The following is a 22,265-nucleotide window of genomic DNA, read 5'->3' as shown; positions in this document are numbered from 1 at the left end:
TAGCCAGATGTTTTTATATTTGTCTTTATACACAGAGACATTCACATTGATGGGCAGCCATACAGAGTGATCATTCTGTAATATCTTTCTATTGTCTCTATACATAAAGAGACATTTGCATTGATGGGCGAACATAATCACCTGATTTTGTAAATGTGAGAAATGACATTTGTAGGAAGCACCCACTTTTTGCTTATGTCTACAATAATTGCTAACATTTACAAAATGATTCTATAATAAATAATAAGTCTATTTAATGAAAGCAAAAGTCCATGTTTAATAAAAATCTTAATGAAATTAATAAAATAATATTTTTTTTTAGGTTGTTCAATTTAGTTTTATACATGTTCTCATATTTATAGCTATATTCTGCTGTAATGTGACAAGTGATCATCTCAAGGTTTACTGGGTTTTATATTATTTTTATATGATTCTTTGCTCTTTTTATCATACTGTGGGTTTTAGTGAAGTTTACTGAAAACAAACATCATTAAAAAGAAACACAACAATTCCTCCTCAGCATTCAGCAACTCCACGTAAGACGCCTTGTTTCTAAGCGTTGTTATGGTTGTCCGACAAACTAATTCTCTCAGCTATTTCCTCTTAGTTTGTAGGACGATTACTCCTATAGTCGCCCCCTTTCGTTTCAATGAATATTACAATGCCGAGCATGTCAAGTATGAACGCCTCGTCCGTTTGGGGAGGTGCGCATGCAGTCAGTGGAGGTTCGCGGTGTGGAGCCAGGCAGAAGTATAAACAAGGCATTAGCTACATGAGGATGAAGTTGATGGTGCAGAAGCAGCTGGAGCTTTTCTTTTAAGAAATCTGTCAATATTCTTTTGTACTACAGATCATCATCCTATGCTAATTATTAGGATAAAACACACGCATTCTTTACGCATACTGATGTTGATGTGCTGCTGACAGGTTAGCAAGGGGGGTCGAGGGGGAGGAAATAATTTTATTTATATATATATATATATATATATACACACACACACACACACACACACACACACACACACACACACACAAATATATATATATATATATATATATATATATATATATATATATATAATTATTATTATTATTGTTATGCGTGTGTGTGTCTGTCTTATTATTTATGTTTCTGTGTTATTATTTCAGACATATTTATCATATTTTAAATGTTTTATACACATTTTAGCATTTTATAAAATGTTTGAAGGATTTTTACACGGCACCCCTGCTCTCATCAGACGGCACCCCAGGGTGCCGCAGCACCTGGGTTGGGAAACTTTTCTAGACTATTGAGTACTGACACTAACTGGTTTTCTATTATAGTTAGTGTTTAAATTGTAAAAACCTTTAATGTTGTCTTCAAATCTACTGAAAGGTCTTTTGCATTCTGGATTTTCTAGATTAATAAATACTTTTGAATGTAAGGTCAGTATTTTCAGTTTTGAGATGCACCCTATAACAAGAATCATGACAAAAGTGTTCATTTTTAAAGAGAGACAGAGCTTATCAGTGTGTTTAATGTTGATGTGCATAAAATCACTGAACATTTTACAGTTTTGCTAGGAAACCTGACAGACTAGGATTTTTTGGCTCTGATGTGCCGCCTAGTGAATGTCACTTTTAAATCTTTTGGATGGATAGATCAGAATTTCATCTTTAATTTCCTCATATTTACATCTAGATCTGTTAAACAAGTTAGAACATGGCACTTGTTATTTGAGCCCACCCATTTTTACCACCCATTTTAACTTTACTGATGTAGTAAGTCATAATGGTAGCAGTAAAAATGAATTCAGAAATTTACAGTAACTTGTACAGTAATATGTTTTCCAATTTACACAGAAATGCATCCTTACATGTACTTGGGAAAGGCTTCATCATGCAGTTATTGTAAGGAAAGGATATGCAACCAAATATTAAGTGTTATTTACTTTAATGGGGACCTAATAGGCAAAATTCACTTTTACATGATATTTGAACATAAATCTGTGCTGGCAGAGTGTGTACACAACCACCCAACAATGCTAAAAATCCACCCACTCCTTATTTTATTCCCAATAAATCATAAGCAGTGTCTCAAAATGAGTTGTTTTCATTTTCTACCTAACGCGACATCCCGTTGGAACAAGCCCTGCCCAGGGACTCTGCCCTATTTGCATAGATCCTCCCCTAAGTGAGCTGCACACAGTCCGCCAGGTTTTTCAAACCTGCAAAAATTAAAAATAAATAAATAAGTTATATTTTCATATTACATTTAATTATCTATCCATTTATTTATTTGGATATTGATTTTTAATTTATGCAGGTTTGGTCTTCCATAGAAAACAGTATGTTTTTGCTTCCACCCATAAAAGGGGCATTTACAGCATGGTATAATAAATGATCTGTGGGGTATTTTGAGCTGAAACTTCACAGACACATTCTGTGGACACATGGAAAAGTAATTTTTTCCAGTAATTTAATTAAAAAAGTGGAACTTTCATATATTCTGCATTCATTACACATGAAGTGTGTCACAATATGAAGTTGGATATGGATGCAAGCACGGATTTTCAAACATTTAATAACAAATAAACAAAATACAAAGGCCTCTACAACAAACATACGAAACACTGTGGCAAAAACTAAATACGGCAGCATAGACAAAAGGAAGCAGTGCAAAACAGTGGAGATATTTTATATATATATATATATATATATATATATATATATATATATATATATATATATATATATATATATATATATATATATATAAAGTGTGCTCATTAACCCGGAATTGACTACAGGTGCAGGTGGTCATGTGACTGATGAGTGTGGTGCAGTGGCTGCTGGGAAGTGGAGTCCAGAGTTCCTTCCCTGATACATGACAAAGTGAAATATTTCAATATTGATATGTATTGTCAAGAGGAAAATGAGAGACACCAGACCCAACAATACAGACAAGCTGAAGGCCGCTATCACAGCAACCTGGCCTTCCATAACATCTCAGCAGTGAAACAGGCAGAGTGCCTCCATGCCACGCCACATTGATGCAGTAATTAATGTAAAAGAAGCCCCAACCAAGTATTGAGTGCATAAATTAACATACTTTTCAGAAGGTCGACATTTCTGTATTATAAATTCTTTATTCTAATGTTACTGGATTTTTGATTTCCATGAGCTGAAAGCCATAATCATCAAGATTAAAACAAAAAAGGCTTGAAATATTTCACTTTATGTGTAATGAATCTAGAATATATTAAAGTTCCACTATTTGAATTAAATAATGGGGGAAAAAAAACTTTTAAATGATATAAAAAAAAAATTGAGATGCACCTGTATCTTACATCTTGTAAAAAGGCTCAAAATAGATTTCCTTTAAGAGAGACTGAACAGAAGATCTGTTCCTATTTGCTCACCTAAAAATTGGGAGGTCTGCCACCAAAAGCACCGTTTTAAGGTGTTTAACACATCTCGATGTAAATATCAGGAAATTAAATCTGAAATTCTGATATATTTTCTCCTTCATCTTTTGATCTCAAACCCAAATGCCTTCAATGTACAGTGGAAACAATAGCATTGGCCTTGCTGTTCAAATGCTTTAGGAGGGGACTGTATATAAGATAGTCAGCGAGTGTGTGAGTAATGTGCATGCAAAACCATGCATCAAATATAAACCAGGGCATGGATTTTCCTATAACAACACAACACTTCCCATTAGGCTGGTTAGTAAGTGCAAAAAACATTCCTTTCGTTTTTAGGGTCTTACATTATACATACATTTGTTACTGACATAATAAATTGTTCAAATCTTACAAATCTTATAAATCTAGAATTTAAAAAGATATAGGGTGGTCAAGGACCAGGGATGCATAAATTTCATAATGTCCATTTGGGGTCATTTGCCCAAAAGGTTGTGGAACCCCTGGTGTAGTTAAACATAAACTACAAAGGCAACTTTAATGTACACAAAGTTGTTTGCAATGTTACAGATAGATTACAACAGTACAGCTCATGTAAATATATATCTGTATCAAGCTCTATTTCACTCTTCATACCACCATGTGTGCAAACACAGCAAGACTTACAAACAACCTTATACAATATAGTGACATAGCACAGTATTTGCTATAAATACTGCCATAATTTTCTCCTTCTCACAGGTGCTCATGAACATGTTATAGAGCTGGAATCTGCTTAGCAGCTTGTGAGTACAATAAGAGCTACAGGTGTCCTCCAAAGCTGGGGGTAGCCTCTCTTTCCTTTCTACCTGACTTTACCTTTCTATTATTAGCATTATTCATTAGGGATGCATTGAATGTTCGGCAACTGAAATTATTCGGCCGAAAACAGCAAAAAAAGCATTTTCGGTGTTCGGCCGAATAAGTGAAAAGGCCGAATAAATTTGACAGAACAATGACGTGTTTGATGACGCGACCAAATAGCCTAGCAACCAGAGTGAGACGCACGAATGTCACGACCTTGATGAGGGGCGCGTGCATGCACGAGCTGTGGACACGTGCGTTTGTTTTGTTTCTGTTCCGGAGCATGTTTCTGTCACGTCGCAAGACGTAAGGGAGTAGAGTATGGAAGCAGGTAAAGACGTATTTATTTAAGGGCAGGCAGACAAATCCTATATCTACTATAATACTCCGCGGTATTTATCCCGAATATAATCAGCCGTATATAACCTAATAGAACCATTTTTTGCACTCTTGTCAATGCACATTTTAATGCACTTTTTTGTTGTAGGCTACAGAGTGTTCCATTCTTTCAGCAGTCAGTTATAGGCCTAACATCGGCTATTCAAGGGGGGCTCAAAGATGACCACATATAAATATTTTTATTTTATTATTTTATTTATTTAAAGTTATATTGTGCCTTGTTCATAGCCTATGCCTGCTGGAATGAAAAAAAATGTTCAGTGTTCAATAAATATTTTGAAATTCTAGTTTTTGTAATTGATTTTTTTCCTTGAAAAGCAAGACAAAATCGTAAAAAGCACATTCTGACTATTTAATTTATGCAATGGTGAAAAAAATGGCAAAATAAATGGAAAAAACGTGAAAAACGTGTTCGGTATTCGGCCTTCGGCTTTCGGCCAAGTTTTTCTTTATATTCGGTTTCGGCCAAGAATTTTCATTTTGGTGCATCCCTATTATTCATAGAACGCTACTGGGCTCTGTAGCACCTATTAGCCTTGAGCCTTTTTTCCCCTTTTGAGCACGGCCCTGCATTCAGATAGTCCATTTCTGTCTTTGGGGAGTGAAATGTGTTCTCTGCAGGTTCTGCCTAGTTCTGATTCACAGCACTGTGAGCAGCAACATACTGAAACTTTTTTCCCCTCATGAGTCAGTTCCCCACTCTGTGTTTTATTCTTCAAATATTTCACATTAAGCAGAACTAGCTGGAAAGCAGAACATGTGGCTAATGTATTGCTAGCACCATAGAGTGGAATTCCCACAACATACCACGTACTTTTAATTGCTGAGCCTTCTAGCTAGATTCCTGCTAATTTACAGCTCTTTGTATTGGAGTGGGTATTCTGTCCACCCATGTTTTTCTCTACACTTTGGCCGGATCGCCCCTACATTTCAGGCTTTAATTAATGGGTAGCCACTAATAATCATCCTACAGGAAACTCATGAGACTCGTCTCTTTTGTTTAATCTAGATCACCTACTATAATAATGTATAAGTTTTTGACGCAGCCCTAATGTGTTCTCATAATGGCACCAGCCCCAGGCCCACATTTCCACATTCAATTTATAAATGCATTAAGATGTCAATGATATTAAATATATCCCATTAGCATTACAATATGTCCTCACTATAAACTATATTGAGATGGATGGCATTTCTCCAAAAGATCAACTTTCGCAGCTTACATTTTTCAAATTTTTAAGTCCAGAGAATTCTGTTGAACACGTTCAGGAATGGTCAACCTCCTTAGACAAAATTTCCACCACATAATAATGGACGAAGTGTAGAATGGCCCCATACCTAATGAAATGGCTGAAGAGTCTGGTGGTGTTGCGGATGATGCGTGCAGCACGTGATTCTTCATTCTGACAGCGCTGAAGAGTGAAGCCATCATCCATGTGTCCTTCTGCATGGAGACATGCCTGATAGAAATCAAGGTAGAAGTGAGTAGAGAAAGGATCTTATGATATTCACTCATCCTGAAAAGCAATAAATGGTGAATTTAATATTGCATTTATGTAATCACAAGAAGGTGGCTGTAATTGAATTTATATTGACTGGCCATGCCATCACATCTAAAACATAAAAAAAGCAAATAAAAAGTGGATACATTATAATAATGTGAATTGATTATTCCTGCCATATCATGATAAATGTTGAAAATACATAAGTGACTTACCCGTCTCTTGAGAGGCCCCAATCGAGTTGATTTTACATCCGGTGCCTGGTATGAGAGCCACAGGCCAGTGGTCATGTGCATGATGAAACAAAGCGAGTCCCCATACTTAATCTCAGGCACCCCCATGCCCTCAACATCTTTCTTTGGACTTGACTCCAGTTTCTCCTGCAGCATCATAAAGAATCATTTGAATCTATCCAAATTACCAGCCATAAAGCACTAAGAATCTTAATTCTTCTCAAAGTGAAATGCTATTGCCAACCATATAGACAAACATCTCAAGGATTTCTACTCTGTGTGGCAACAATAATTGCTGGGATTCAAATACCTGCATTAACAAGTGAGGCTTTTACTAGATAAACTAAGCATTACATAGAGTTTTACATCACATTTATAAGGGTAACTATTCAGTGTTATGGCAATGTCATGTCAACACTGTTTCTGAACTCCAATTTCCAGAATGCACCGCCGCCTACAAATAGGGCGGAAGCAGACTACAATTCCCAATTTTGGGCACTCTCAGTCACCAGAGTACTAATGACTGTCAGCTTTTTCCAATCACACACTCACACGCACAAACACACACACACACACACACACACACACACACACACACACACACACACACACACAACCCTTTAAAAGAGAGCTTCATTCACAAAGACTTTGTGAAGTAATGCTCAGTTGTTCTCACTCTGACTTACCAAGCCATTGTCTAGTTTGTTTTGTTTGTTTGAACCTTGCTAGTATTCTGGTTTTTTGTATTTTGTCTCTGATGTGATATCCTGTTTGCTGATCGCCTGACCCTTTTGCCTGTCTTGACATTGATTCTGCTTACTGTTTTGGATTTGTGTACTGGACATTGTGTGTCTCCGCCTCTCCATTATGACAGACAACCACAGGCTGATTCATATTAGTGAAAAGGCCTTCATGTAATACTATTTATTCAAGTTATTAGACTCAGTATATAACACATAAAAATTCCCTGACGAGTAGGTCAACAAGCTGTCACAAGAAACGGTAAGAATCCATTTAATCATGGTAAGCTGCAGGTGTTGAGCGAGCTGGGTATGAGGAAGCAATTTGGAAAGATGGACAGATTAAGCCAGTCAAGGAGAAGGGCTGACCTCCCTCTCTGAGCTGACTCATAATTACAAGAGCCCCCACACAGCAGGCAAAGACCAAGACAGACACATACACAGAGAGAGACATGGAGTTGCATATGAGAAGAGTCCAGAAGCTGAATCATTGCTATAATTACTGAGATGCTTCAATTATTTTCCCCTGTGGAATAATTAAAAGTACACACAAAAGCCCAATAAATGAACAACAAATGGCATGCAATTAAAACATCTACTATAAACAAAAATATAGATTACAAAAATATAGATTTGTTGGGAAAGGGTTGTTCAATTATTCTCCATAGATCAGCAACACTATTCTCTATAGATCAGTTTAAGCTTTTAAGAGCCACTCTAATCAAGACTAAGAGTCAGAGCAGCTGGGACAGTTATTTTAAATGGTTCTGTTTGATTAACATCATAGACACATATCCTCATCATAATAAATAATATATCAGTCTACAACCAATGCACAGACATTTGGGTTTCTGGGTTGATAATAATTTACGTTACTTTAGGCTTCCTAAAGCTCTCAGCTCTCACATACCATCCATAGCTTCGAAGATTAAAGTACATTTTCCCAAATTAGTTATGATCCTAGCTCAATATCGTAGATTAACATGGCCAAAATCACCAAATGCTTCTGAGGAGCAGTTTTGCTTTTGGATCAGTTATAATCCTTCAAACAAAGTGGAATCATGTCTGCTGTCCTAACAGATGTAACGTCAGAGACCTTGGAGGCTCGGAAGCAGAAGGCGGTGGAGACTGTGTCTGAGTTCTCCCGATCTTGCAGCACAAGGCCTTTGTCTTCAGTCAGGGCCAGATAATGACCAGTGGTGAGGTGGCGCAGGCGAAATGGTTGCCCCCAGCGGATATGACTGCCACACCAACTGTATGGCACACACATATCAACATGTATCATGATCACAGGAGTCCTGCATCTACAATGAAATATACAGGGTCTGTCTTCCTAAAGTCAATAAAGCTAAACCAATGTAATAAACTGATTGTAGCCCATCTGTTTTTATACACAGTTTGTCAGTCCCTCCCAACCCTGTGCATTATGAACCAAATATCTGTGCAGCAGACAATTGTCAGTACAGTAGTGACCCTGACATCAAGTGTTGTGATGGTATGAATGCATCAGCTGAGAAAGAGATGGACAGAAAAAGCGTGTCCACAGAAAGGTAACTAACAGTATACCTACCATGCACGTTAAAGATATCACCTACGTCATATACTGTATTGAATGATTTGAAATTTACAGATGACCAAGAACAATGCATTTCAGTGTTCACCTCATAACATACCTGTTACATCTGAAGACAAATCATTCATGAATGAAAGCATAAATGTGATCATTAATGGTAATAAAGCCATAGCATATGATTTTCCCATTTTCTCATTTTCATTCTCATATAACCCCCTCCTGCCCTGTGGATGAAGGTGGGATCATGATGGAAAAGAGCACCTATATCCAGATACTCAGTGAGCTCTTTTACTACAATAGCAATGGCAGTATTTTACATATGATATCTGCAAAAGCTTCTGGATAGCAATGATGTTCATAAGAACAGGGGTTCAATATTAAATCCACAAAGGGCCAGTGTGGCTGCAGGCTTCATTCCAGCCAAATAGGACGTACACTTGATGTTTGATTGCAAACAAAGATGAACTGATTAAACAAGCGGAATCAATGTGGCTCCTTTTTGGCTGGAATGAAAACCCGCAGCCACAGGCCCTGCCCTTTATGGATAAGATTGAAGACCCCTGTGTAATAATATTTGCAAAGCCCCTTCTAGCAAGCAGGAGAAAGGCTTCAAACTATATACTTCATCACACACATACACACACACACACACACACACATATATATTATATATATATATATATATATATATATATATATATACACACACACACACAGTTGCAATCAGATTTATTCAACCCCAATTGCATATCAGGTTTATTGTCAAAATTTACAGCTTTCAGACTTTCAGCTGTTTGCAAGGAACAAATCAAACAAAAGCAATTGAAATAGTTCAACACAATGAATGCTTCAAGTGGTTTCCCCAAATTCAACTGAAATTGCAACTTATAATGACCTCCAATTTCAAAATTATTCAACCCCTTCATGAAAGCATCTTTAGTACGGCTGCAAACAAGATCACCTGCTGCAAATGAGATGCATAGCCAGAAACCAGCTTCTGGCAGTGTTCCTGAGGAATCTTAGCCCATTCCTCATGAGTAATAGCCTCCAGTTCAGTAATATTCTTGGGTTTGCATGCTGCAACCGCCTTCCTCAAATCCCACCAGAGATTTTCTATGTGGTTCAAGTCAGGCGACTGTGATGGCCCTGTAGAATCTTCCAGGAATTCTTATGCAACCAAGCCTTGGTGGAATTTGAGGTATGCTTGGGATCATAGTCATGTTGAAAGGTCCAATGACGCACAAGCTTCAGCTTCCTCACAGATGGCATGATGGTTTCTCCTTTCCTGATACGTCAATGAATCTATCTTGCCTTCCACACTCTGCAGGTTTATAGTGCCAGAGGATGCAAAGCAGCCCCAGAGCATCATAGACCCACCACCATTCTTGACTGTGGACAGAGTGTTCTTTCTTCAGTCCTCTTTCTCCAGACATACCGCTGATCCATCGTGCTGAAAAGTTCCAGTTGTCTTTCATCGCTCCACAGAACAGAATCCCAAAACTTCTCATAAATCAGCCATTGATAGCTTCTGTTTTCTGCCCCATCCAGGTATTTCATAAATTTTTTGCCCCTAGCCAGTTCAGGTAATTCATGTGTTCCAGCTTAAGCACACCTGTGCAACTAATGAAGCCCTTGATAAGTTGCATCAGGTGTGCTTGAGAGAACATCTGTTTTGAATATTTCTGCTGTCGTGAGGGATTCTATTCAGGGGTTGAATAAATTTGAGACGGGAGAAGTCATTATAAGTTGCATTTTCAGTTGAATTTGGGGAAACCACGTGAAGCATTCATTCTGTTGAACTATTTCAATTGCTTTACTTGATTTGTTCATTGCAAACAGCTGGACGTCTATAAATTTTGACAATGAACCTGATTTGCAGTGGGGGTTGAATGATTTTGATTGCAACTGTATATATGTATACATACATATACGTAAAACTCAACAAAAAAAGCACAAGTGAACAGGAAGGACAACTGATTGTCCTTGCAGTGGCACACCACATGTAATCATGTGTGTCCCCCCAGACATGATCGAGAACTTGCAAATGCCTTTGTGGAAGAGTGGGGTAACATCTCACAACAACAACTGACGAATCTGGTGCAGTTCATGAAGATGAGATGTACTGAAGTACTTAAAGCAGCTGGTGATCACACTAGATACTGACTGTATAATAAATGGAACTATCATTCCCATAGTTCCATTTGTGTTTTTCCAGAGTTTTGATGACTTTATTATTATTTTAAAATGTGGGGGAAAAAATAAAAATAATGAGTGTGTCTAAACATTTGAGCGGTAGTGTATATAATTGTATTATCTAGATGAGGGCAGATAGATCTTTCCTTTGAGTGTGTTACACTGCCCTGTGATGTGGCATAAGCAGCATTAAAAAAAAGATGCAGATGTTGGCTTACGTGCTGCAGACCGAGCACGGTTTTGCCCCACCCTCCCCAGTTGGTAGCTGTCCTGTGATTGGGGGGTTAGCTAGTGGGTGGAAATTGGGAAGACCAAATTGTGGTTAAAAGAAAACCTGCTCCAGAGTGCACACAACCTAAATGAGGTCATATTTTTCCCCATTTTGTTGTTTGCTGTGAACATTAACTAAAGCTTTTGACCTGTAATTGCATGATAATATACATTGCACTGCTGCCACATGATTAGCTGATTGGATAATTGCATAAATGAACAGGTATACAGGGGATCCTATTAAAGTGAATGGTGAGTGTATATTGGTGTTTATTTAATATATTTTAATATTGATTGCGAAAAAGAACACGCTGGCTCGACGTCATAAAAGCAGATACCAATATGTACATCAAGGAGTTAAAATAAACAGTGCTCGACAGGACAGAATGAAGAATGTCCGCCTATAAAGTCGTAGAGAGTCGGACACGACTGAATAGATTAATTGAAAGGAACTGAATGTTGATTTCATATATTTGTCCATCTATAAAGGAAAACATACAAATATTACAGGCTGGGAGGAAAGGTTTTACAAAAGCATTATCATTATGAAGTGGAAGATACATACCTGATCCGTAGAGGTTCCAATCTCCAAAGAGATCTGGCCTTGGCCCCTACTTTGCCTGTCTCATAGTTGACTATTCTATAGGACACAAATCAAGATCACATCAATACCATGTTTGTGGGTAAAAAAAATAAAATAAAATTTTTTTTAAAAAATGCACTCATAAACAAGTGTAAAATTTATCAATTCAGCATAATGGGTCTAAAATCATACAAACTAAAGTCTATCACAGGCTTAAAAAAATTGTCAAAATAGAACACTCCCCCATGTTATCTTCTATTGCGAGAGTTATGAAGACTTGATTAAATTTTAACAACAAGACAAAGAAGCCAAAGAAGTCACAGCTGACAAACAACATCTAATCCTGCATCTCTGACCTAAAAATAGGCACTGATGACTGGGATGAAGATGGAATATAACAGTTCTTCAATGGCTCAGGGGAAGTTCTCAAGGATCTGTCACCTTGGCATTGACCCAGTTCAGCAGGCCTGTATTCTCTCTCTCTCTCTCTTTATCACAGACGCACGCACACACGCATGCATGCACACACGCACGCACACACACACACACACACATACGACACTATGCTAGGATCAAGTATTTTGTTTTGAGAGTTCACACTGGTGTATAAAGCAATAAGGATTATATTTCAGTTTGGTGGGAAAAGGGGATGGTGTGCTGGATTTGCTGGATTTAGTAACTGAAGGACAGTCTTAGAATCAAAATTAGCAGGTTTTAAACCAACAGTGTTGGTAACATACATTTTGACTACATTACAGTGAGCAAAAAAAAAAACATGGAGATGCATGGGTATTTACACTATATTGCCAAACGGTTGTGAACATCTGACCATCATACCCATATGTGCTTTTTGAACAACCCATTTATGATTTTGGAATATAGCTGTGCAGATTTGCCCATTCAGCCACAAAAGCATTAGTAAGGTCAGGCACTGATGTTGGGTGAGGAGGAATGGATTCCGCAGTCGGCTCAGTGGGGCTGCCATCAGAACTATGTGCCGGCTAGTCAAATTCTTCCACTTCATCCTTGGTAATTCATGTCTTCATGTATTTTGCTTCGTACTCAGGGGTTGGGCCCTGTAGTTCCAGTATAATTGCAAATGAAATTGAAATGCTATAGTATCTAAAGACATCCTATACAACTTTGTCTAAAACTCAGTGAGGCCCACATATGGGTGTGATGGTCAGGTTTCCACAAACCTTTGACCATATAGTGTAATTCAGCAATTCGTTCTGCCCCATACAAACAGGTGTAGATTCAGGTAGACTTGGTACCAGGGACACATCAATCTATCAGGAAATATCCAAAATTTTGCCCTGTAATCAAAATGATTGTTCCCTTTCAAAGGGAACTTCGACATTGCATTTAGCATAACAGTATGGGAAGCTTGCACGTATGACCGGTATCTGAAGCTTGTGTAAAATCATGCCTCTACTTATAGGCCTGCCTTATAGGCATACTGTTATGCTAAATTTAGGTTATGCTAAACTGTTATGCTTCTCAGGGAATAGGGTTACATGCGTAACCCTGACGTTCTGTTTTAGTATTTATTCTACATGTGTGTACAGTCACAAACAAATGCCATACATAAGCCATATTCACGTTTTAACCAAAACATTACATTGGATACAAATGTTTATAGAGTTAACTACTTAACCACAATTTTATCTCCTCCTAAACACATTTTACCTTACAAGTTTGTATCTTCCAACTTTCAAGCCAACTTTATGCCTATGCAGTCCGTCTTCACACTTATTTTTCACCTACAGGTAAAATACACAGTGGGGAAGTTTCACTCCTTTGACAGAGTGGTCCCTTTCCGCTGTCACTTCACCAGTCTGCCTTTGTTGAACAATTGATGGATTATTCATTCACTCAACCACCCATTCAGGTTGATCTACATTCATATCTCATCTATAATTTAAAAATAGTAGAATAGTGAATAGTAACTTTGGGCTACATGTGCTAAGCTCCCAATTTGTAAGTATCATTAGGCTGCATTCTGCACTAAAAACCTGTGTGCTATGTACAAAGTTACAATTACAATTACAAACATGCAAAGTGTGCTTCTCTCCCTCATAAATATTCAATTGAGGGAAAATCTCATAACAAGTGGAATGCTGGTACAATAAAATGGTAAAATAATGGTTAATTGCATTTGATTACATATTCCGTTTAATGAACTAAATTTTGACCAATTAGTGGTTGCCAGTTTTGTGCATGTTTTTTTTATCCACCTTAATATAAGATGTAAATTGGAAATGGAAATGCATGTTTTACATGCTTTATAATTAATAAGAAATATTTTTTCTGCAGAATTGTTCTACTTTTGAACTTCTAGCACAGGTTTTCTTATACATTCTCAGTTTGTACTTAGGACAAAATATGTAATAATACAAGACTATTTAAGAAGCTTAGTAAAGAACGATTTAGTGAAACTCTTTTGGTACTGCTGTCGACTGGGCCATATTTGTGACACCGATCTGGCAACCCTAGTCATAGCACCTGGCCAAACATGGCCCTATGATTAGGCAAGATGTCTGGTTGCCACACAGTCACTGTTCACTTATGTAAAAGCTTATGATTCATCAAGGCCCTCTGAAAAGCTCTGAATTGTCAGATCACTCACACTGAAGAAAAGAAAAGATCAAACAACAGAACAGTTTTTTTCATTGAATATAAATTTTTAAAAATGTTTTTCATTAGAATGCTCATGTTAGCTAATAGTCATCTACTGATGATGCAGTAATTTAATCAGCTGTGGGCTTTATTAGTGAATAGGACATTGCTAGACAGAAACTGCTAAAACAAATGACCTTTCTTCCAAATAACAAATTGGGGTTTATTCTGACACCATGAGTCACAAGTTCATGTTCACATGTCATCATTTACATATCCAGTCTTTTCAGCAATCAGCAATGCGGTCTAAATTCTTACCTCTGCTGTTCCTCACTCTGATCTGAGCCCGGGATCGTCAAAACCTCATCATGCCCATGGAACAAACGCATCACATGACCACCAAGGAGATATCCTATACAACAAAAGGGGAAGCTGCTGACCAGAGAAGGAACCCATTCTAGCAATGGACTTCTGTATAAACTAGGTATGAATACAAACTTCCAGTGATTACATAGAATCAGACTGTCCATACCAATAAAATCCACTGAAATAACCCCCATCCTCCCCAATCACCTCCATGTTGCTACATTTGTGCATTTGCTCTTTGTATTTGCTCTCTGGGATTTTAGTTTCAATTAGGTTTGTGTGATGTTTATTTTTCCCACCTTGCAATTTTTTTTGTCATAGTCGCCCAGAGACGATAGCCTAAATGAGCATTTCCATTATTATAGGTTTAAGGAGAGTATGGGAGGTTGGTGTGACCAAATCAGCTGTGCAGTACTGAACTGCAGCAGAAATTGTGAAAACTCATCTGAATGGTAGATTTTTAGGTGGTTCTGAAATAATGTTCAGTAAAGAGTAAATAAATAACAGTATACTGTATTTTGAATATTATCTTTTTAAATTAGTTGTCTGATGTCCACACGGCTGACATTTTCACCATTAATATGCTTCCCAAGGTGTGTGAAAAATTCTGAGTGCTCAAGAGCCGTGTATAGTATTTCGTAAAGTTCTAATTACGTACAATGCTGTGAACAAGAATTTGTGTGGTATTTGGATTTCTTCTGTTTTTGTATATTTACATTTACATTTTTTCATTTAGCAGACACTTTTATCTAAAGCGACTTACAATTACAAGACAAACGATATATCAAGCATAGAACAATACAAATAGTGCAGAATTTATAATTGAGTTCTGGAGAAGCAAAGTGCGCAGTGTAGAGTTGTAAGAGAAGAGTAATTTTTTTGTTTGTTTGTTTGTTTGTTTGTTTTACATAATGTGGGGTTGGTATTTTAGGGTTTCTTTAAGTGCTCATGGAAGCGGTGGGTCTTTAGCTGTTTTTTTAAAAATAGTGACAGATTCTGCGGTCTGGATTGAGGTTGGAAGTTCATTCCACCATTGAAGAACAGTTAGTTTGAAGGTTCTGGAAAAGGACCTTGAGCCAAGCCGAGTAGGCACCACTAAGCATCTGTTGTTAACCGATCACAGATTGCGTGAGGGAACCAAAGCCTCAAGGAGAGTGTTGAGGTAGGGGGGTGCTATTCCAGACAAGGTCTTGTACATGAGCATCAAGGCCTTGAATTTGATATGGGCAGCTACAGGAAGCCAGTGGAGGGAGATGAATGGGGTGCGACATGGGTTCTTTTTGGGCTGGTTGAAGACTAGGCGTGCTGCTGCATTCTGAATGATTTGAAGGGGTTTGATGGAGCTGGCTGGGAGTCCAGAGAGTATATATTTCATACTAATTTGTTTCAGAACTTAAAACGAAATCTAACATAAAACAAAGGCAACCTGAGTAAACACAAAATAACGTTTTAGATGATAATGTTATTTATTAAAGCAAAAAAAATTATCCAATACCAACTTAGCCTGTGTGAAATAGTGTGTATTTGCCCCCATAGTTACTAATTCCCAAATCTATGAAACTGCATTCAAAATGGGGTTCAGCTGGACTAGACACAACTTGGCCTCAATACTGACAGCCCTGTTCAATCAAATATGACTTTTTCAACAGAATGAAGTTGGTTAAAAAGGTTTTAGCCAGTAACACACTATGCCAAAGTTGAAAGAAATTCCAGAAATTATGAAGAAGAAGGTGATTAAAATACATCAGTCTGGGAAGGGTTATAAAGCTATTTCAAAGATACTGGGCTCCAAAGAACCACAGTGAGAGCCATTATCTCCAAATGGAAAAACTCAGCACAGTAGTGAACCTTCCCAGAAGTGCCTGACCTTCCAAAATTCCTGCAAGAGCACAGCAACAACTCATCCAGGAAGTCATAAAAGAGCCAAGGACACCATCAAAGACTTACAGGCCTCTCTTGCATCAATAAAGGTCACTGTTTATGACTCTGCTATCAGAAAGACATTGGGAAAAAATGGCATCTATGGAAGAGTGGCGAGGCGAAAACCACTGCTAACCCAGAAGAACATTAAGGCTCGTCTGAATTTTGCCAAAACACACCTTGATGATCCTCAAACCTTTTGGGAAAATGTTCTGTGGACTAATGAGTCGAAAGTGGAACTGTTTGGATGATAGTGGTTCCTTTATGTCTGGTGTAATCCAAACACAAAATTCAAAAAAAAGAACATCATAGCTACAATCAAGCATTGTGGTGGAAGTGTGATGGTGTGGGGATGTTTTGCCGCTTCAGGGCCTGGGCAACTTGCAATAACTAAGGGAATCAAGAATTCGGTTCTCTACCAGAAAATCCTTAAGGAGAATGTCCGGTCTTCAGTCCATAAGTTGAAACTCAAGCGCAACTGGATTATGCAGCAACACAATGATTCAAAGCACAGGCATAAGTCCTAAAAGCAAGTGAAAGGCTCCAGTTATCAGAAGCATTTGGTTGCTAAAGGCGGCACAACCAGATTTTAAATTTAAGGGGGCAATTATTTTTTCACATGGGTGATAGTTGTTGAATAAGTTTTTTTTTTTTTGCTGAAATAAAAAATAATAAATAAATAGAAACTGTTTTGTGTGTTTACTCAGGTTGCCTTTGTTTTATGTTGTATTTTGTTTGAATATCTAAAACTATTTATTATGAGATATACGCAAAAATGTCTGGGTTATGCATGTAACCCTGTTCCCTGAGAAGGGAACGAGACATTGCGTGAGCTCCACGCTGTGGGAAGTGCCCTCAAGCGTGACCGGCATCTGAGGCTTGTGTAACATCATGTCTATTTATAGGCCTGCTGTCGTCAGGTGATGTGGCAATTAAGCATGTCACATGATATAAAAACGGTAAATGTGAACCACGCTATCAGCCTCTATTTTCTGAAGTGAAGATGCAATTCACAGGCATGTCCCAGTATGACAAAGCTAAGCAATGTTCTCTTCTCAGGGAACAAGGTTACATTGTCATTCCCACAGTGTGGAGCTCACACAAAGTTGATTTCCCTTTGAAAGAGACTTATGCCACTGGCCAGAGTGGTGGATTAACCCTAGGAATGGTGGAGGGTGGAAAGCCTGCAATACTACAGGCTGGGCAGCAGACGTAGGCACTTCAGGAATATAATCCGGGTTAGGATATAGGAAGGCCTTGGCTAAATAGGGGCAAAGTCAAGGCAGGAAGGGGCAACAGAGAGAGCTTGTAGATCTCCTACTCACTTGAGAGATACCAGGGCCAGCAGAAGAGCTATCTTTAGAGTCAGAAGCTTCTATGAGGCACCTGAATGGGGCACCTGACAAACCTTCCAGGGCCACAGAAAGGTCCCAGGAAGGAATGCGTGGTCTGCAGATGGGCCTCAGTTAGAGGAAGTCACCTCAGAAAGGCTCCATCAATAGGAGCATAGCCCCAATCCTGCTAAGAAAAGTCCTCGTTAGAACTCCAGGACTGTAGCTATTGCACAGTTCACTGGGTCTAGCTGACGTTCTTCACACCACGAGACAAAAAGTTGCCACTTGAGCGCATACAATTTCCTTGTGGATGGTGCTCTACAACCTCAGTTGCAAGACCAAAATCTATGAGCTGGTGCCCCTCAGGGGCCAGACCCACAGTTTCCATTGTTCCCACCGAGGGTGATAAATCAACCCTCTTGCTTGATACAGTAGATCCCCGTGGACGTGAATCTCCCAAGGAGTGCCGTCCAGCAGGGATATTATCTCTGAGAACCATATTCAAGTTGGCCAATAAGGTACTATTAGCAGCAGACAGGCAGTCTTGGCGAACTCTCGCTCAAACTTATGGGAGTAGAGCGATCATGGGAAAAGTGTACAGATGTGAATTCGGCCACGTGTGCACCACGGTGTCCAGCCCCACTGGTGTGGGAAGAGTGTGGGCGAACCACTGCAGGTAGGTGAACACATTCACTTCCGCTTGGTCGAACCTCTGCCATATAGACTCCACCACTTGTGGCTGGAGCCTCCAATCCCTGGGCCTCAGCCGCTGCCTCAACAGTCTATCTGCCCCCACATTCCAGTTGCCCAGAATGTACACTGCACTCACTGACAAAAATTTTCCCTCTGTACAGAAAAGAATTAGTTGTGCCTGCCTGAACAGGGGGCACGAACATAATCCTCCCTGGTGGCTGATATATGAGACCACTGCTCTGTTGTCTGTCACAACTAAGACATGGTGACCTCTCAATTGAGAAGAAAGAATTTCAGTGCTAATGAAACAAGGCCCGCATTTGTAAGCGATTTATATGCCACTCCAGATGAGGGCCAATCTAGAGACCGTGAGCTGGACAGCCATCTAAGACCGGGCCCCTGCATGTGAGAGTGGTGTCTGTCATTACCATCTTGCGATAAGGAGATGCCCCGACCCTGCATGTAGGAATTACCGCATGACAATGATTACTCTCTGAGGTTTCATCCTCAGACAAAACCCCTGAAACTTTCAGCCACCACTGAAACGGTCTCATGTGCAATAGGCCTGACGGTATGACGTTGGCTGCTGCTGCCATAAGCCCCGACAGTCTCTCATAGAGACTGGAGGGGATGCCCAGATCCAGGGCAATGCTCAATATTAATAGTATTGACCCTACACATATTGGGGATTGAAAAGCCCTCATCATAGTAGAATCCCTATAACCCCTAGAAAAGTTGTCCTCTGCACTTGAGAAAGCATACTTTTATTTAGGATCAACCTGAGCCCCAAGCTCATGTGGGCAAGAACAACATCTCGATGTTCCAGTTCCCTGGATCGTGCTAGTCCAGGTAGTTTAGTACACGGAAACCCTGGAGTCTCAATGGAGCCAGAACAGCATCCATGCACTTTGTGAAGCTGTGAGGAGATAAAGCTAGCCTGAAGGGAAAAACTCGAAATTGCTATGTATTGCCTCCAAACACAAACCTCTGGATCTTCCTGTGACTGGGCAATATTTCTATGTGGAAATATGCACCTTTTAGGTCTATCATCACAAACCAGTCCTCAAAATGAATTTGTGGAACAAAAGTTTGAGGATCAGCATCTTGAACCTGTACGTTCGAAGAGTATGGTTCAGATGATGCAGATTTAAAATTAGCCTCATACTCCCATCTTTTTTATGGACCATGAAATAACGGCTGTAAAATACCTCCCTTCTTCAGGGAACGGGGTACATGTTCTATGGCCCCTTTGTCCAAGAGGGAACTTCCTTCCTGCACTAACGTCAGGCCCTGCTCTGTGCTGACTACTGTGGCGAGCACAATTCTGAACTGGGGTGGTCGAGTTCTGAAATGGACCCAGTAACCCTTTTCTATGGTAGACAGAACCCATGGATACACACGTGGCAGTAGTTTCCACACTACCAGATGGTCTTTTAGTGATGTTAACTTTTCCACATTCTATTGGAGGGAAAGCATCAGATTTTCGTTGCCCTGTGACAGCTAACTGACCAGAGCACACAGAAAACTTGGGACAGCCTTGGCTAGGGGAGGCCCTACAGTAGAACTTGGGCTAACTACCCTTCCAACCTCATGTCCCCTGATATGTCTTTCTGCGTCCCTCAGGACCGCTCCTTCTTTGTCAGCTTGGCCTTTATGATCATTCTCAGATCAGGCCTATTATCAGGCTGCGCCTGTGGCCACCTGGTTCCCCTGGCTTTCCGTGGGGGGAGACGGTCCGGGTTCCACACGGGGATGACAGAGTGTACTCGACACAACGGGGAAGGAACTAGCTGAATGCTGCCATATTTCAAGCTCACTCACCAGGTCTGCTTAAGCCAGCCCCCATAAATTACCTGCCATCGATGGAGAGAGGTAGCTCACAAGCGCCTCCTCCACCTTCGGCATAAATAATAATGAATAATCAGACATTGCGGTGTTATAAATATGGGTTATGTAAGGTTTTCCCCAGAAGCATGATATTTTGTCATTCACTTCTGGAAAAAAGGGGAGTTTTCCGCAGTGTGAGGGAGATTTATTTTTACTGGGGAGAAAAAAAAAGCTCATCCAGCCTTAGTAATCACTTCAAGTAGCTATTGATATGCTTGAGAGCTGCTCTCCATTTTTGGCACACCCTTCTGGCTCCTCGGAGTCAGAGAGGAATTATTAATATTATTTTTTTTGGCTTTCAATAGCAGAAGGAGGAGTTGCGACGCAAGCTTCAAAATCCTGCAGAGAGCTGGACCCAGAAGACAGAGCAAGAGACAGAGCAGCGCTCGTCTCCAGCTCCTTTTCCAGATCCATACGAGATCGCCAATACCTGAACTGGCTGGCTGCCTCAGCATCGGCCAGCCCAGATCCGTGAGGCTCTGAAACCCAACTCCTTTCAGCCTCGGAGAGAGTAAGCTGCAAGCAGAGCTGCCTAATTGTAAGGCGTTCACAATGTGCACAATCAGACCTCTTGAGGGCTGCCCTGGCATGCTCCAACCCTAGACACTTTACACAGAAAGTGTGTCCGTCCTCCCCCCATGATGAAATGGGAGCAATGCGTAACACACTTCCTGAATTCTCTCTCACTCATACTTTTCTCTCTTTTTTTTTTAAATGGACAGAAAAGTAAATAGTAAATAAATGTTGTTTTTTTTTAAAAAAAGATAAAGAGGAAATGAAGAGTCTTTTTGCGAGCGTTATACAAACGGCCGACATGCAGTCTCACTGAAGATAATAAGGCTGATGGCGTGGTTCACAGGTGCTGTTTTTAAATCACGCAGCTCGCTTAATTGCAACATCACCTGATCGCGGCAGGCCTATAAATAGGCATGATGTTTTACAAGCTTCCGGGCACACGCAAGGGCGCTTCCCACAGTGTGGAACTCACACAATTTTGATTTCCCTTTGAAAGGGAACAGAAGAAAACAAATATAAGAAACAGAAAAATTACTCTTAGACAGCACTGTATCATCACCATTAAAACTGTTTATAAAGTAATAGATTTGACACTTTGTTGCAGACCTATTTAGTTTTATTACCGTAATTTTCGGACTATTGAGCGCACCCGAATATAAGCCGCACCGACTAACTTTAAAAAGAAATATTTTTTTGTACATATATAGGCCGCACTTGTCTATAAGCCGCAGGTGTCCACGTTGTAACATGAGATATTTACACAGAAAGATGTTACTCAAAGATTTATTTTTAACTTTTAATTAAATACGTACCGTAAATGTTTTTTTCCGAACAGTGCCGGTAACACGGCTGGTTAAAAAATATATATATATACAGTTGCCTACCAGGAAAAGTCATTGATCGCTATCTTCATCTTCCTCCTGCGCACTAAAACCACTAAAGTCGTCTTCTTCAGTGTCGGAATTGAACAGCCTCAGAATTATCGGCACTTCGTCACACACTTCCTCAGTCTCTCTTTCGTTGTCGCTCTCAATGTCACTTACATCTCGAGGCAAATTCAGCCTTGAGCTTGTGCTGTCCTCTTCATCACGCAGCAGTCCAGCCTTTCGAAACCCGTTGGTGATAGTAGATTTTTTGACACTGCTCCACGCTGTTAGGATCCACTGGCAAACCTGAGCAAAAGTTGC

At 39.6% G+C, this 22,265-nt stretch overlaps 1 protein-coding gene across 1 annotated transcript in view; it reads right to left on the bottom strand.

Annotated features, from left to right (window-relative positions):
- The window catches only part of LOC108270491 (ryanodine receptor 3), a 232,279-nt gene that overhangs the window by 145,560 nt on the left and 64,454 nt on the right, over nt 1–22,265 (bottom strand). Inside the window, exons 8-12 of the mRNA XM_053682611.1 lie at nt 14,681–14,774; nt 11,726–11,800; nt 8,221–8,377; nt 6,367–6,531; nt 5,988–6,109 (exon numbers count right to left, since the gene is read on the bottom strand). Coding sequence (XP_053538586.1) covers nt 5,988–6,109; nt 6,367–6,531; nt 8,221–8,377; nt 11,726–11,800; nt 14,681–14,774 — 613 coding nt within the window. The remainder of the gene's footprint in view (nt 1–5,987; nt 6,110–6,366; nt 6,532–8,220; nt 8,378–11,725; nt 11,801–14,680; nt 14,775–22,265) is intronic.

The sequence above is a fragment of the Ictalurus punctatus genome, chromosome 9 (genome assembly GCF_001660625.3).
Source record: "Ictalurus punctatus breed USDA103 chromosome 9, Coco_2.0, whole genome shotgun sequence".
Lineage (NCBI taxonomy): Eukaryota > Metazoa > Chordata > Actinopteri > Siluriformes > Ictaluridae > Ictalurus > Ictalurus punctatus.
This window is presented reverse-complemented; position numbering and strand designations above follow the sequence as displayed.